The sequence below is a fragment of the Bombyx mandarina genome, chromosome 08, assembly GCF_030267445.1.
Source record: "Bombyx mandarina strain Sakado chromosome 08, ASM3026744v2".
NCBI lineage: Eukaryota > Metazoa > Arthropoda > Insecta > Lepidoptera > Bombycidae > Bombyx > Bombyx mandarina.
This window is the reverse complement of record NC_143215.1, coordinates 7118738-7136761: the sequence shown is the minus strand read 5'-3', so window position 1 is coordinate 7136761 and position 18024 is coordinate 7118738. Positions and strand designations below refer to the sequence as shown.

Sequence of the window (18024 nt, the reverse complement as noted above, 5' to 3'; positions counted from 1 at the left end):
AAATACACGTTAAGGCGTTGAGTGATAAAAGTAAATCTCACCTCGATTGCCATCCACAAGGGTCCGGTTTACTTCTCTCATTAGACTAAAGCCAAATCGTCGAACCCGAGGGGCGAGCGTCGTAAACCACGCACTCTTGTGTATCGTAAGTGTTAATTACTTTTGTCAGTCTGCTGCCGGCTGGTTTACAAATCTCGCCGCAACATTACTACACTACTGAGTACTGTAATTTACATTGACTGACGCAATGCTGTTTGGATAATAAATTGTTATGCCTTAGAGCTTTCTTAACGGGCGGCTGAATCGATAAGTGTCGTTTTTATTGCACCATTAACGAGTGACGCCGAGGGGAGATGCGATTTCAATCTATGTGACACAATTCAAAAGGATTGATTTTAATTGCGTTTTTTTAAATAATTCAGATTATATGCATAGTATTGTTTTAACAAATACGAGTGATTGAACGATCACATATTGCAGTTGTTTTATTCAACACATTTGAATACTGCAGGCTTTGACTCTATATAAGAAAAACTTCGTGTTATTTAAATGTAATTCATTCGGCAGATAGTTTCGATAAACTTTATACTTAAAAAAGTCTGTCGTTTTACCGCTGCCGAAAGAGGGGAAACGTAGAGGAAAATAAACAGCACAGTGATGTTACTCTCGAACGAATTTCCGGTTCACTGCCGCTCGGGACGTTTCAATTTTACAAAATATAAAGTTTGCCCTCTGGCACGTAACCATCGCTTGACTTCAATTTATGGAATTTATATTAATTTACCGTAAAATGGGTTCAACTGAAAATTACGATGGTTTGAATCAATGAATAAATGAATGGAATATTCAGTGTACAATCGAATCTTTCTATATGAGCATGGTTTATTTTTTATAGCGACATATTAAGCAATATTAAAAGGGATATAATAGAAAATTTGGCAAGTATCTATCTACGCAACTATAGCATTAGAAGAGAGTTCAAACTGTAATTAAAGCCTTTCTTGTTTTTATTTTTATTTTAATATAAATCTACGCATATAACTTACATCTAAAACACACGACTGAAATATAAACAATAACCGTTTGAACTTAACGAAGGAATCAGATAATAGAAGTAAAAACACGAGAACGGCAATAAATTAAACAATAAAGAACCAAAAGAAAATGTTTACAATAACGAAATTCATGAACAATCTCGTAAAAATTTGACTCGCTTTGATCCTGATTTTTCTCAGTTTACACAAAGAGATTCATATCGTTTTAATTTCCCTTCGGCATCATACCTTAATATTTTACGTGAGAGATCACAATTTGGAATGAGAATAACTTGGTCCTCGTTTCCCAAGCCTCTCGAAATCGCTTCAGTATTATCTATACATGTATACAATTTTTTATTTAGATAGACGCGCACCGAAGACAAGTCGAGATTTATCTCCGTTATCCGAGCCGCTTTACTGTTTCCCTCCGTAGTGAGGGATGTTTTATAAGATTTTTTGTGCTTGCGAATAAATGACTTCGAATTAATATTAACGTAAGGGATCGTTTTATTGCTTTTTTTTTTTGTTATTCAACGTTTCTATAGATACAGTTAAAGTAAAGACAAGGATAGAGTAGGTACCACCGACCTGCTTATTTATGTCGTGAAGCAATTAAGCCTTACGGTTTAAAGAGTACGATAGCTATTATACAATACCATTGATAATTCGACCTCATGTCTCAAGATGAGAGGCAGAAAATGTGTTGTTAAGTCTACGGGCTCCGGTAACCACTTAACGGCAGATCCATGAGCTAGTTCACGTATCTAGGCAATAAAAAATACCCTTCCATATAAATAGATTTATCATTAAACTCATTTATAGAAAACAGTATTGAAAATAAATAAAAACTGAAAAAACACACCTCAGTAGCCAGCCAAATTATAAATTAAAATATATTTTTTATCTCGGCGACCCTGGACAAGATATTATGCTGAACTAATAAAATTTTATATTGTCTTCGACCGTTGATACGTTTCAAATTAATCGAAAATATTGAAATTGGTGAAATTTAAATTGAAAGATTTCTTAATAGAGATAAAAACATGTTAAAACCATCTCATTTTTAAAGCTCAAATGACACCAGTATTGAAATAATAAGTTCAATGTAATATCGTAAAGATTTGTAATTAATGTAGTTTTTTCCCAATAGTTAACGCAGAGAGTCTTTATTAATAACAGTCGTAAACGAATGACTTACTGCCAATAAGTTATAAAAGGAACATAAATATAGACATCTAATATCCGTTTTACAGCATTACGCGAGTAGTAACGTTATTGCTTCGAATGAATATGCTGCTCAAATTCCTAGTATACGTATAATTATGGGAAATAAACGTAATTTTTTTTAACCCGCGTATGATTAAAAACTGAACAATACGTTCGTCGAGTCTTATGAGTGAGTATTTTGTAATTTACAACTAAATTATTTACTCGAATTCAGTTTCTCTCGTTACAACATTACGCCCAACGTTGTAACGACACTAAAACCGAAAGAAAATTACAAAATTAGCACAGAATAGTCTTTTAGCCTTTAAGAAGCTCCCATTCCTCTTTAAAATGCCTAGGAAAAATATCAGTATTTCATTTCAGTGAGCTTAACACGATAAACGATGACTGATTGTTTGTTTTCTCTTGAATATTTTTTGTCCGCGATATTAGCTTCGGCTGGCATTTTACATGTGTGACAAGAAATGTTGAACGAGACGGTGTGATGGGCGGCGCGTGCGCGGAGCGAGGGGCGCGGGCCGCAGCGGGCGACGACCGCGGGCCGCGCCACTCTCGCCCCGGCCACTGGGCCAACCGTGTGTTTGTTGTCACTTTGCCTCCGTTACATATATTTTACGCGATTGTAATAAACGTATCTGTGTGAACACGTAAACAATTTTTTTTTTAAAAGTGTCGGATAACTACAACACGTATTACAGTGTCCAAGGATTGCAGTGTCAGTTTCTCTGGATTTTCACACAATTACTAGATTTGCGCAACAATAACAAACTTTTGTGTCGTCACCACGAAGTGAAACTCAAAATGTTTCTCTCTCGTTAAAAAGTACTGATTATTTTTTTTCTTAATAAGTTGAAAGTGATTGAATGTGCATAAGATTTTTTTTGGTGGATTCAAGTAATTATAAAGTGACGAATTATTTAACTTTCTAGTTCAAAAAAGTTACCATAGTGAGGATTAAAGATTCTCCTAAGAGCAATGCGGAGGGTGGCAACAAAAAAGAAGGCAAGAAAAAAGTTAGCAAACAGAAAACTGAAAACATCGGTTCGGTGACAAAGAAAAACGAGAAGACAGCCATCAAAATTGAGAAAGAGGAACCAAAACAATCTCCGCCTAAAGATGAACCACCAGCAAAGGTAGTACCCGAGTGCACCCTTGGCATAAAGGAAAATCTATTATTAATTCATAAAATCCAAAAGTTAAAAATGCGATTAATCGTAATGTAAAACCATTATAACTATATTAAAACTTCTTTCACAATGAACACTCCAAACGTAAACTTAAAAAAAAAAACAAAGCTATCGTGTTAAATCTTATAGGGGGGAAAGATACATGTTCTTTTTTATTGTCATTGTTCGTATAATTCCAACAGACTAGCGGCGCGGCATCATGATCATAATTACACGTTTACTACACAAGCGGCTCAGCTGTTTGTTTTTTTTTTTTTTATTAATATTACCCGTCTATCGGTATGTAGGTTAACAAGTCTGCCTTATAGATTACATAAAGAGAGATTTATGATAATGCTGCCTTTGCCAATTTTCAAAAGACATTAAAGAATTTAAGCATGCGTATTTCCAAAATCATATTTGTGCATTACGTAATAAAATACATATTTAAAGTGATTTATTATGATTATATAATAACATAATTGCATACAAAATGAAATCAGCGAGAGCATTTAATGATGTTATCAAGTCAGAGTACCAAGTATGCAAAACATTGACACAGTGTCAATAGGTTATACGTATTCCAATACCAATTAAACAAATACGCAAGATCATTATCCATTAATCATTAAGAATGATGCGTATTTGATTTATAATACATAATTTAAAATTAATAAATTCATATAAAACTAGATGTAATAAAACTATTCCATTAAAAAGTAATATATCTAGATATAAAGATGTAAATTTGAATTATATAAATACACATTGTACATTAATTTACTTAATTATGATGAATCTTAAGTTGTTCATTAATTTATTACAAAAGCGGGAAGCCCACTGAGTGAGGTCAAATACATAATTCGATATCCGATTTTAATTTATTACGATAGAACCAGTTTTTGTCTCTTAATTATACATTCAATGGTATTAAATTGACCGCTTCGTTAATCCGCATAATCATTAGTTAGCCCAATTAAGTTATTAAATGCCATGTCGAACAAATTGTCAGTCACAATATACATAATTGTGTTTAAGTACTATCTATGCTATTCTAGATACAATATTAACGTTGAAAAAGCTGTCTGTGTTAAATTGGTCACCATTTTTCTATGTAAGTATATTATTGTAATACAATAACCAAATAACCAGACAAATTAAGATATACTTAAACTTTTATATTCAAGGCATTTTTTGCAAAAATAGTTGGATAGAAACTGGTTTTGTTTAATAAGTGTTTTTTTTTTTCTCGAAATGTAATTCTGAATTGAACTCAAATATAATATATATACATTAGTAATCTTCGCACATCGTTCTGCGTGATGACTCTTGCGCCACGCACGAAACGCCTGCGACCGAATTTAGTATGCAGTATTAAATTGAGGTCATGAACACACGTCTCTCAGATAAATACTCATAGATAAATCAACACATATCCTCGTATAATCGTAACTGCAAATCAATAATGAAATAAATTGAAACGTATTAAAATTCAGTTTGGTTTGAAACCATTCTTTGAAATCCTTTCATTTGCACGCTAAACGAAACTTAATTTTGTGACAAGAACACAGTGGTCTTACATCAATATATGTATTCTAAAAAAAATGTCTCTTGCTATAATATTAATGTCTCCTAACCCCATTGTAAACATATGTATGTTATAGAGAAATACATGGCATTAAAGAAGTTACAGCAAAACACAAGTAACTAAACCACTCACACATTTATCTTCAATAAAATTCCGCAGTCCACATCGCCGAACCCCTGTATGAACTTTAGCCTAACTTGAAATTCTCTTTGAATTTTAAGTCCCATCCTATTAAAAGTTTGCGAAAGTATTAGAATTTCGAATGAGGGGCGAAAAGCTATCACGCCATTTTTTCCGGCTCCCCCTTCCGCAATATGGGTGTTGAGGAGGGAAGGCGGCCCCGGCGAATCACGAGATTATGCTTCGCTATCTGTTTTGAATTCGAAATTGGTACATAATTAATTTGGAGAATTTAAGATTATTCCCATTAAAAGTTAGCCCCAAGATATAACAATTATTATTATTATTATATTGAACATATTGTACTACATAAATTACATAATTAAATGTTTACGTAATATTTATTTGAAATAAATAATTTCCAGATTAAAAGCATCTCATTAAAAATACATTAAAAACAATTATCTTTTCATATGTATTCGTAGGAAGGTCTTGTAGTTTTATTTTGACAACGTTGAGTAATGCGCTCATTTATTTTTATAGCAGACTTAAAAATAGAGCCGCGTGTGTTTCGCCTCCGAGGTGGGTTCAGCTAGTCTATTATTATTTGCCGATACAACATCATTCATCGCGTTAATCACTCAAAAATATAGTCTTTTCGTGTTAAATTATTGAACGTATGCCAACTCTTACTAGATTCGTAGTTAACAGAATAATTTAACACAATTCTCGACACGGAGTGCAGTAATTTGTATATATCTTATGATCGCTATTCAGTCTAGAGCCAGCTTTCCTTTAAACGTGTAAATTCGAAAGTAAAACAATACTATGAGGATTTGCGGCATCTTTGGATCTTATTGCGGAGACCGGACGCGGTGCCGTCGTGAGCTGGCTGCCGGTTGGCACGCGCGACCTATACCTACTTGATTTATCACTCCATTGTTGCGGAGCGACGACCCACCCCCGCCGGATAAGGCTAAACATTCAATTGCCGGAACGCTCCCAAAGCGATTTGTTCCCTTATACTCGATCGATTGGCTATTTCTTCCTGACACTTCGCCTTTTAAGTGGATACTAATTCGAATTATTTTATTATAAAATGATGTGCGCAACACAGCTCTAGGAACATCTTTTCACAAATAATTGTAATGAAGAAAAAAGGTTATCTGCAAATAAATTAATTTTATTGATAAACAGCACAGTTCTTTTAATATACTTGGCATTTGACATTCAGATATTTTACCTCTAATATGCTGATAAACCCGTGTTTTTTTTTATTAAATGATATACTCGTAATTGTCATCGAATTTAATAAAAGTAATTGATAAACTGTATCGCATTTTAAAGTTCATATTTGAAACGGAAGTTTTTAAAAGTCTATCGCCATAAAAGTTGTGGGCTGTTTCACTACTTATTATAATGCAGCTTTATCGTAGTTTACTCTCGGGAGCTCATAAATATCTTTCAATAACTCGATGATAAATAACTTCCTATTCATTTTTTAAATACTCCACAGTTTACTTAGACTTACGCCATGAACTTATGTGAAAATAGGTGATGAAAAACATAAACCCAACTCCGAATGGAACCACGTCATAATTACAGGATTAGACCAAGCGCTAACTTTTAAATCACTAACATTAAATAATCGCCTACCATATACTTCTAATAATAGCTGTGAAATATATTATAATATCATTAAAGATAACATGAAGTATTTATATGTTCGACTATACGTTTTAGGCCTCTTATCATTCATGAACTTAGTTTTCATTCATAGACAAACGAACATAAAAACCCTCCTAATTATAAGTGATCTCACCCTCGCTCATAGGCATTAGCAATGCCAGACACACAGCATCAACCTGCGACGTACCAATATTAACCAACGTTTTAATAACTCTAAGTAAATGTAATAAAGATATTGAATGCATCACTCGAAGATCCGGTCTCCAGTTTTAAACATACGTTTTACTTCTAGATCACGTAGTACCTACTCAAAGAAATGTAAAAAAGAATCGCGTCCTGTTAATTTTGAAACAACATTACCGTGTAACTCTCATATTGTTCTGGTTTTGCCTCATTATCATTTGCCTATTATTTGTGAGATGTGATTGCATCTTGAATACAAAAAAACTCGTAGGCGGTCTTTGTGTTTTAAATTGAACAATAGATAGAGACATGCATACTCTGAATACTAACGAAGTGCATAATACAAACGTGCTGACGTGAATATTTAGAAATTTGAGACATACGATCATGTTTGAAGCGAACTTGATTCGGTGTTTTTTACTAAAACGGACTAAGATACTGCTGCTCCCAACTTTTATAAAGAAGGCCAAAGGTGCAAACCTGGCTCGCCGGTAGCCAAACTCTTTATTATTATTAATATTTTCTAATATTTTTACTTTACAATTGTTGAACCTTAAAAAATACAACATTTTTTCACAATGTTTTTTCAAATTGTTACAGGCCAGTCCAGAAAATAGTCGAAACGCTTCACCGAGATATCATGACGTTTCCATGGATGATGTTAGTAGTTTTTTATATTGTTTTAACTTTTTAATTCTCGAAGTCTTTGATGTATAAAATATTTTATATTTTACAGGCATCCGATGCGGGCTCTCTATTACGTGTGGCCGGTACAAATCCTGTAAGTGCAGGTGCAGGCGGCGGTTGTGGCGCTGGGAAAAATGAGCTAGTTGCAAGAGGTGGAAGCGGTGGTGCGCTGGCTCTGTCCCGAGCACCTGTCGGGGGCAGTGCTAGCCCGGCGCCGGCACCGCTGCCGCAACCTGCCCCATCTCCCGCACCTGCCGCGCTGCCTCCACCGGCCTTACCGCCGCCGCCTTTCAGGGCAGATACACCTCATAGGCCTAACGGGGCGCATATTCCGACACTCGATGGACATGCCGCAACTCAAATCCCTGCGAGACCAGTAGGAGCCGCCGGTCCCGATACACCAGAGCGTCCAGCCAGCAATAATAACAAACTACAACCATGTGCTCGCACATCCACGGACAGCCCGACGCCTGCACCGCCCGCGCCACCAGCGCCGTCGCCGCTCTTCCCGTCGCATACAGCCTACCAGTCGCAGTCACATGCGGCTGCAGCACTGCCAGACTATCGACACACAAACCACGAGACGCGGACAGATTCTCAAGACTCGCAAGCTCAAGCACCTCTTGATCTTCAAGCGCATCACGCGCCACGTCCTCCTCATATTGCATCGATTGCAACACAACCTTCTCATCCTAATTTGTCGAGCCGTATTCCACATTCACAGCCTTATCCAGTTATACCAGGTCACGAAGTTCGCAACCCTCCCACTGGAGCACAGACCAATACCCCTGTTCCTACCTCTTATCCGAATCGCATCAGCGGCGTATCGCAGAGCGTAACGCCACTTTCGATGACAACAACTAATACAAACAATTGTCTTCCGAGTCAAACTCTACCCGCGCGACCTGCGTCTCCGGCAACCCCCCATTCTCGTCCTTATCACGTCCCGTCTATTGGGTCTAGTCATGTAAGCTCCAGTTTGAGTTCCAGTATTCATTCAATGCCGTATCAGAATCAACCGAGCTTACAGAAACATTCCGTTCAACCAGTATTTGCGAGTCGGCCGTCTCATCTCGCTCCTTTCAGTGTTGCAAATCACATATCCTCTAGTAATGTTCAACAACCAGTGTCGAACCTAACGACTGCCACACACATGAGCCATCCCATAAATAGTCATTCCATCACAAATCATATTCCTGTAAGCAACACTGGCTTACTTCCTACGTCTACCCCGAGCCATAGCATGGCCCAACCGATGTCTATAACGCCGACGTCTAGTTCGATTCCAAACTACTCTAGTCTTAGGCATCATGGATTAAGTCTCCCTCAACATATTTCTCCTATCATACCTACGTCTGCTCCAATAGCAATGAACCACATCGATTCTTTATCAACGACCAGTACATCACACCCTGTTGTAACACCCGTCACCACCACTAGTGGTCATTTACCTCTTCCGGTCATAGATTCTAGGCAGGCTCCTATACCCTCTACTGAATTACCGTCGCGCTCTGAGAGTGCTTCAATTAGTTCCTCTATTCCAACGAATGGGTACCCACCACCAGCGATTTATTCGGGTGGTACATATCCACCCCTGTATGCGCCTTACGCTACATCCTTACAACACAGTCCATATCTACCACCGACGGCGGCGTCTCCCAGGAATTCTGCAGATACAGTGAGTCCCATTTCATTACAATGAAATGTTTTACCACATAATTTAGTAGGCAAACTAACTCCCACTTGTCGGTTACAGAGAACAAATTTGTCGGCGTCACCATTGGTAGCACCTAAAACACCAAAAGGCGTAAGACCGCACACGCCGGGCTCTACGGGGGCAGCAGGCGCATCACATTCATATTCACCGCGCGGAATCAGTCCAACGCGGGAACGTGAGAGTTATAGGTGTGTAAAGGAATTATATTACTTTAGTATAAGTTGTAATTACGGAACAATAATAAACAATACTTTTTTTAATCGGACAGCAACATCAGTAGTTTATCACGCAGCACACCAGCGTCCGTCGCGTGTTCAGTGTCTGCGCCTTCCCTGGTTCCACCGCTGGTCGCGCCGCTCGCCGCTCCGCTCGCCGCCCCGCTCGCTGCTCCGCTTGCGGCACCCCTCGCCGCCCCGCTCCCGGTAAAATAGTTTTATTAACCAGTAATATTTGTCCTTATTTTTATTGCCCGGGCAGGCAGACGAACATACGGCCCACCTGATGGCAAGTGGTTACCGTTGCTCATGGACGTCAGCAATGCCAGGGGCAGAGCCAAGCCGCTGCCTACCGCTGCCTTTTCTGACTAATAAATAGTTACTAAAGGGCAGGCAAACCTTATGTTATTAGTTATCTCAAGAAATTTTCCTTAACAATTAAGGAGTTTTCTTATTTGCTCTATGATCTAGATAAATTAACGGCTTACCTGTTTGTTAAGGATTTACTAGAGTCTATAAATATCACACCATGAATATGAGACATGAGGCCGTAGTCTCAATTTTATTAGATAATAGCTGTTGCATCCTTCAAACCAGAATATATGGTACTTTGTGTTAAAAACTGGCAAGATGATGGACCTGTGCAGGGACACAATACGTCGCAATCTTATATATTATAAAGGAGACTGAAACGATTACATACATTTTTGGGCCCGAATGTAACGTGATGAAACTAATATGAATTAATAGATTCAGATTTATCAGTACCTTGCTGAAAATTATAAAAGTTTTCTCAATCTGAGAGCCGAGTTAATAAAGATTTAGTAAAAGTTAGGTTATGTTACAATCTCTTTAAAAGAGCTGAATAATAACTTATTTCAGCATAAGTAAATGCTTATTATATCCATTGGATAATCTTTTAAATGTCATATTATGAATGAATATCAATGATATATATCAGGTATGGAATATGGAATTGCTATCCCACAATTCACACAGCGATCCATAATTTCAACAGTATCCAATGCAACAATTTCAAGTCAAACGTGTGAACGATCTTCGGTGTCCAGTGTAGAAGCAATTGTCGTACAAGGCTGGCAGAGTTGGAATCCGTTATAATAAAGCAGTGATCGTTGAAAATATAAAAACAGCCCGATAGATACACACTCAAAATGCGTCGAACATACAAAACGAGTAGAGCAGAAAAAACCAACAAGCGACAAAAAATAATTGTATAATCTATGAACAAACGTCATGTCAGCTTACTGTCAAAGCTGTCATCAAAAATACAATCGATTTTAATCGATTTGAAATCGATAATCATATTACTTTGCTAAGTAATAATATACTTTTTCTTCATTTATGTATATAATCGCAATTAAATCCGGCGCATACCGCACTTGTATACAACAAGTATAAATCGTTCATTTAATTACTTTGCATTAATTACCTAGTGCAATGTTTTTCTTTTTATAATCCTGTAATCGATTAATTAAATCGATCACACCGTTATATCGACAAAAACTAACTTTCTCATTTTTCTCCGGTCCCAGAAAGAGGATCGAGGTGATTTTTTATATTCTTATATAAAAAAATATGACAAATTTTTTAGACTACATTCCAAGTTATTACATTTTTGGCCCACGATTTTCCGTCTCCTTTATATTATAAATCTTGCATGTGTGTGCGAACACGGGTTAGGTGATCGTAGTTCTACCAGGGATGGTATTGCTCTTATTACTAACTCGATATGAATACGCACGTGAAAATTGACGTCACTATTCAACATAGTTCAATCTGGCTAGTGTTAACTAAGTATTTTATAATTTCCTTATTTATATCTTTAGGGTTAGCTTTTTCTGAGAATAAAAATATTGACTAAATACGGGGATTTCCGAACGGATATGACAGGACGGCAAACACTTCAGTTTGTGTCTATATTTGTTACTACAAAATTGTTTGATAGCGATTTTGTTTATTTGTCTATCCATTTTTCACTTCAAAATACTTTTCCTTATGGATTCACGTTATTGGATATATTTTACTATATTATTTCTAATTACTTCACAGAATAAACCACAACATTTTTTGTTTTATTTTATTTAGGCATAATAATGTTGACCTATAAACAATTTTGCTGATCACTAGTCTAACCTATGCTCAATCGTATACGTTCCAGGGTCCCTTACCGTCGACCTTGGGAGCATCTTTGGTCGGTCCGATGGGAGGTCCGCTGTCGAACCCACTAGCGGGCGGTCTGGGCGCCCCGCTGGCGACGCCCACCCCCACGCCTGCTGCGCCCGCCGCTCCGCACCTCACGCACTCGTTGGCGCCCGTGCCCACTGTGCCTAGCATCAGCTCTAGCGCCAAACCACCTGCTCACTGGGGTGTAACGTAAGTACCAATCGAAGCCCTTGTACATTTAAAAACTAATAATAAGTGTCATTTTCTGTTGAATCGAACACAGAAAATGATTATTTATTTTAAAAATTATTTTAAGTATTTCAATATAAAATATACTTCATAATAGTACTGTCTAGATATTGTTGTTACATGAGTCGACTATTATCAAAGCCGGCAATCTGACTTTTGAACAATGATTGGTAAATCAGAAAAACGAATTATTGACTTTGTATTCCATTGGCAGTCACAAAACTCTTCGGAACGACATCTTAGATAAATAACAGGTTAACTATTAACCTTTATTTAATGCAGGTTTTGAACCGTATTCTTTGAAGGAGACGATTATATTCAAATCAATCTGTATTGACATATCAATAATTTTTTTTTGTCCAAATGTACAGATTGCCACCTTTGATAATAGACGACTCACATATCAATTTTTCACTAGTTATATCACTAATGCAGGGGAAAACATACCTTATTAAGTTAGCAAAAGAGCTAATTTACTATGACATAGTTTTGAATGAACTTGTGTTGAATGCTTATTTACCAGTAATTGTACATTCCAGCAGGGCAACCGGCGCCGATCGCGGTCCAGGCTTCGCGAGCGCTCCTGCTTTATTCGGCGCACCACTTCCGACGCCCAATCCTAACCCTTTCTCAGCAGAGTCACTATTTCAATCGAGTTCGTATATTTTTGTCAAAATCTATTCTCTAAAATGCGTAACGAGCTTGTCGCCTTTTTGATTCCCAGTGTTTACTAGACTCCACGCTTCTCACGGCGCGCTATGGTCGCTATCTATGTTGACACACGAGGTTGAAGTCTGAAATTGTATTATAGTACCTAACGGCTAATTTTACACGGTAGAATTGTTCAGGACATTGGTACTGATAGTGATCCGCCACCAATTGCTTGTCTATAACTGACGGCTGATTTATACAAGGACTTCTTTGTCGAACAAGCTGACAATATGGCATGCGAGAACATGATGCTTAGTGTTATTAAGGTTTTATAAATTACTAGCCGTACTCGCCCGGTTCGCTGGGTATTTAAAATTAACATTATTATTTATTGTTATTATTATTAGGGAGTCCAACACTCATATAAATATTAGCCTATCCATTAAGTGCATGTATTTTCTACATGGAAGTTTCAAATAATCGGATGCATGGTTCAGTAGTTATAACGGAACATGCGTAAAAACCACTGTAGATTTATATATTAGTATAGATGATACATTTTGCATCATCTGGGCTGTGTGTTATTTATTCATTGTTGATTTGTATCAAGAAGACCGAAATATTTTAGATTCTTGAAGAAATACTTTCGTATTCGACCGCCCTTAAGCTAGCCTTACGAGACATAAAAGTTTGTGTGTCGGACATTGTTAGGTCCCGGTGCAGACCTGCTGCGTCGCGAGCTCGACAGTCGGTTCCTGGCGGTGGCGGGCGCGGTGGGCGCGCGCACCGAGCTGCACCACCACCAGCACCAGCACCAGCACACGCACGTGCACCAGCACGCCGCGCACCACGCGCCGCACCCGCCGCACCACCCGCAGCTCCTCGTGCCGCACGCGCCTCTCGTTAGTACAACCATACATACTATACTACAGATTACCAGTGGGCCAATATTGTCTGAAAAGTTTCTCAAGGCAAAATTACTGTCTATATAAGAAACTAGCGACCCGCCCTCGCTTCGCTTCGGAAACATTAAAACACACATGAAACGAAAAAAATAAATAAAAAAAATTAAAAAAAAGTAGCCTATGTTCATCAGGGACAATGTCGGCTTCTAATGGAAAAAGAATTTTTCAAATCGGTCCAGTAGTTTCGGAGCCTATTCGAAACAAACAAACAAACAAATCTTTCCTCTTTATAATATTAGTATAGACGATAGCATTAGATTAGAAATTGTAAAAATATATCACAGTATAGTTGTTAAGCCATTTGTCATTTGTAAATAATAATTTCATAAAATGTCTAATAATTATGACTTTAGGGTCCAAATCTTTAGCTTGTTTCTTCAAATGCTACTCTGGAATAGCTAATTAAAAATTTTAGTATCAAACCATTAGCCGAAACGATCAGGGCACGCTTACTAAAGTATTTCAATTAAAACGACTACATAATATACAAAGCTACGTTGTAGTTTATAAATCAAATATCGATATTTATGACTTCATAAGATTATAAGGTATATAAGTTAAGGACATTCGTAATACATCTAGTTGAAGTTATACTTCTTTAGGCGCGTTATGAAAAATTGATGAGAGTGAAATGTTACGATGCGCGCGCACCGTGACACAAAATTAACAGAAATGAAGTTAGTTGCCCACTAAATCGCTCATTACGATACGATCGACGTAACTTGGCGAGTCTGAATATAGCCGCAGGTGAACTTTCGCGCATGTACACTCGTAAAAAAAAGTGTTATTAGCATTTATTTTTTAACGTTAAATATTAATTATTTGATATTTAAAAAAAAAAAAAAATTTAATGAAAATAAAGTATAATTTCTTACGCGCGTACATAACTACACGCACCCTTTTTTTACGATGAATTTGTTTTAAATTACAGTTCAAAGACGTCGGAAAAATGTCTTCACTATACCGCACCGGTCTTGGACTTGGCTATCCATATTCATCGAGTTTGTTACATCCTGCACCGCCTTACGTGCCGCCGGCCCCTCTCACTTCCTACACACCTAAGGTAAGAAAAATAAAAAACTTCATCACATTTCAAAATTAAATCATCAAATTACAACTTTTACTTCAATTGTAATTCTGTTTTTAACCTTCATGAATCATGAACGTTTTTCATAAGTATGTAGTTCGACTTTTAAAATTAAAAATTAGTTTATTATTTTGCTTATCCTAATTTCACACTCTTGTATTATATTGAATATACATATACATTCTTCTTTCCATAATCGGACTCCACTAGTTTTAGGTAGCTTTTATATGTAACGCTTGTTTTAAATTTTATGTTGCTGTCACCATTAACCCTGCATCACATCATGTTAACAGCCCGTAGTGTCCGCCGCAACAGACTCCGCCTCTAAACCGACACCGCGCCCCGTCCTCGCGGTACGTCACTTTCCTCGCACAAACACTTCTTGCATGCTCTTTTCTATGTATTATATATGAGTCGACTAGTATCAAAGCCGGAAATCTGACTTTTGGACAATGATTGGTAAATCAGAAAAACGAATTATTGACTTTGTATTCCATTGGCAGTCACAAAACTCTTCGGAACGACATCTTAGATAAATAACAGGTTAACTATTAACCTTTATTTAATGCAGGTTTTGAACCGTATTCTTTTAAGGAGACGATTATATTCAAATCAATCTGTATTGACATATCAATATTTTTTTTTTTCCAAATGCACAGATTGCCACCTTTGATAATAGACGACTCATATGATATTGTATTTTTTTGTTCTATGAATAATAAGGCTAATAACTGATATTATGACCCGCAGAAAACTGGAAAATGGAACGCGATGCATGTAAGAATCGCATGGGAGATATACAACCATCAGCAGAAGGAGAAGGCTGGTGCAGGCGGAGATAATAAAGATAAGCTCAGGTCGCTACCGCCGCCTCCCGCGCCGTATCGGTCACCGTATGAACTGCCCTCTCCATATTTGCCACATCATCCGCACCTTGGTAACTAACTATTAATTATTAAACAGTTTTGAAATTGCTATCCTGTTTAGTTTGGTTTTTACTGGTGGTAGGACCTCTTGTGAATCCACACGGGTAGGTACCACCACCCCGCCTATTTCTGCTGTGAAGTAGTAATGCGTTTCGGTTTGAAGGGTGGGGCAGCCGTTGTAACTATACTAAGACCTTAGAACTTATATCACAAGGTGGGTGGCGTATTTACGTTGTAGATGTCTATGGGCTCCAGTAACCACTTAACACCAGGTGGGCTGTGAGCCCGTCCACCCATCTAAGCAAAAAACAAAAAAAAAACACTTAAATGCATACCATACACAGAATTGACAAATCCTTAATGTGAATAAACTCTTAGAAAAGGTTGATGTCACGTAGCCAGAGAACTAATATCCAGTGTCCGCTCACGTTCGATGGTGGCATCCACTTAACAATCAGGTGGGCTGTGGGCCCATACACCCATCTAAGCAATAAAAAAAAAGAAAATTTTCGGTTTTTCAATTCATTTAGTTACATTTTAAATAAAAGTTTATTAAAGTTTTTTTCTTGAATATTGCAGGAATGTCTCCATTCAGTCGTTACGGTCCGGGGCCATATCCACCGACGGCACCTGGTTTCGGTCTATCTGCCTATGGACGAGAGCTGGCATTGTCGTCATCCTTACATGGCGTACATCACGCGCCGCCTCTGGGAGCGCTGCACGATGCGTGGCGAGCCCGACCGCCGCCGGTGTCCGCCACCGCCGCCGCTGAAGCACGACGAGATCACGAGGAACGAGAACGAGCCCGACGCGAGCGGGAAGAACGAGAGCGACGCGACCGAGACGAACGAGAGCGACGGAAAGCTCGAGAACAACGAGAGCAACGTGACAGAGAACTGGAGAGAGTGAGGACGCGATCTCCTCTTCGCAACGGTACACTCGAGACTCTTAAAGAAGAACGCAAGGAGCCTCCTCGGCATTCAAGCGGCCCCCTACCCGGATACCCACCGCCTCACTGGGACCCGTATCGCGGATTTGACCCGCTCCAACATATGCGGTTCGCGCCGCTCGTCGAAGCTGCTATTCGAGCGGAAGAAGATCGCGCTAAGATGTTGAGTGCGTATGCTCACCACCAGCAAATGAAAGCGAGTCCGCTTTTACATCGAGCGCTGCCTCCGGGCGCACAACTCGGTCCCCTGGGCGGGCACGGGTCGCTGGCACCGTTGGCGCCCCTCGCGCCGCCCCTAGCCCCTCTGGCGCCACTCGACCTGCTCAAGAAGGAGGAGCCGCGATGATAGTGTCTCCGCTCTGTACATAGGATAGCGTAATCGACGTTTCGAAGGACGACTTGTTCGTTATCGATAAACGTGCTCGTCCGGAGTAGAGAATGATTGAGAGCGAGGACTGTGGTCGACAGAGGGCGACGCAGGCGAGGCTGCTCTCGACTTGTGCAATATAGGAGGCGAACACTGGCCGCGCGCCTGCATGTACACAGCTGCTTGTTTATTTACGTGAAAATATCTATCGAGTTGTTATCGTGACCATTATTAGTTAATTATACATAAAATCGCTGATTACGTGAATGAGAATAGGATTATCGAAACACCTATCGATATAATTATACATATTTATATATACCTATAAATAAAATGTAAATATTAGGCTGTAAATTAGTGTTAAAATATAGAATTGGTTTATTTAATGTCATACAAAGGAAAATCCCATAAATTATTATTGTACCGGGAGTTCAGTTTCACTTCCGTTAAAAATCTCAATGGTTTTTCGATTGTACCAGTGTATTTTTATTTATTTATTCTATTAACAATCCTAGAGATTGATGAAGTAGAACAATTTCAGTTATTTAGCGAATGATATAATTGTTTTATTGCATTTAAACATATGTGATATTATTACATAATACTGTGAAATACATTTTGTCTGACATCAATGTAGTGTCATTAGCAGGTATTTAGATCCAGTGGTAATAGAGGTAACGTTCAAATTTAATACATTTCAAATATATATAGTAAAAACTCATTTGACAACCACATTAACTAAACAGTGAACTAATTAATTGTATTTGATTTTTGTCTTTGTACCAACAATGTTTGTGAATGTAACGTGCCACATGACAATATCAGATCGCAGGGCACTTGTCAGACAAAATTAAACTCAGCAAGTTTTAAGGCACATAAAACGGATTGCGTTCCAGTTTCAGAAAAAAATCGCAAATTGAATGTAGTTTATACAAAACTATACCGTATACTAAAAGTAATTGAAAGCTTGGTGCGATTCGGAAAATACCATTAAAACTTTTGATTTTTATACCAAAA

General features: G+C 38.1%; 1 protein-coding gene across 13 annotated transcripts in view; it reads left to right on the top strand.

The window, feature by feature from the left end:
• tay (tay bridge kinase) overlaps positions 1-18024 on the top strand; it is a 59033-nt gene extending 41009 nt beyond the window's left edge. For 3 of the 13 annotated variants that reach the window (XM_089729125.1, XM_089729127.1, XM_089729130.1), the window contains 12 exons: positions 3194-3397; positions 7611-7670; positions 7747-9375; positions 9454-9602; positions 9683-9836; positions 11809-12023; positions 12602-12717; positions 13425-13615; positions 14610-14741; positions 15059-15118; positions 15516-15702; positions 16271-18024. In XM_089729125.1, the coding sequence (XP_089585251.1) occupies positions 3194-3397; positions 7611-7670; positions 7747-9375; positions 9454-9602; positions 9683-9836; positions 11809-12023; positions 12602-12717; positions 13425-13615; positions 14610-14741; positions 15059-15118; positions 15516-15702; positions 16271-16986 (3813 nt within the window). In that variant the 3' untranslated portion in view covers positions 16987-18024. Of the gene's footprint in view, positions 1-2810; positions 3398-7610; positions 7671-7746; positions 9376-9453; positions 9603-9682; positions 9837-11808; positions 12024-12601; positions 12718-13424; positions 13616-14609; positions 14742-15058; positions 15119-15515; positions 15703-16270 lie in introns of those variants that run through there. The other 10 variants (XM_089729131.1, XM_089729132.1, XM_089729135.1 and 7 more) reach the window with 8 other exon arrangements.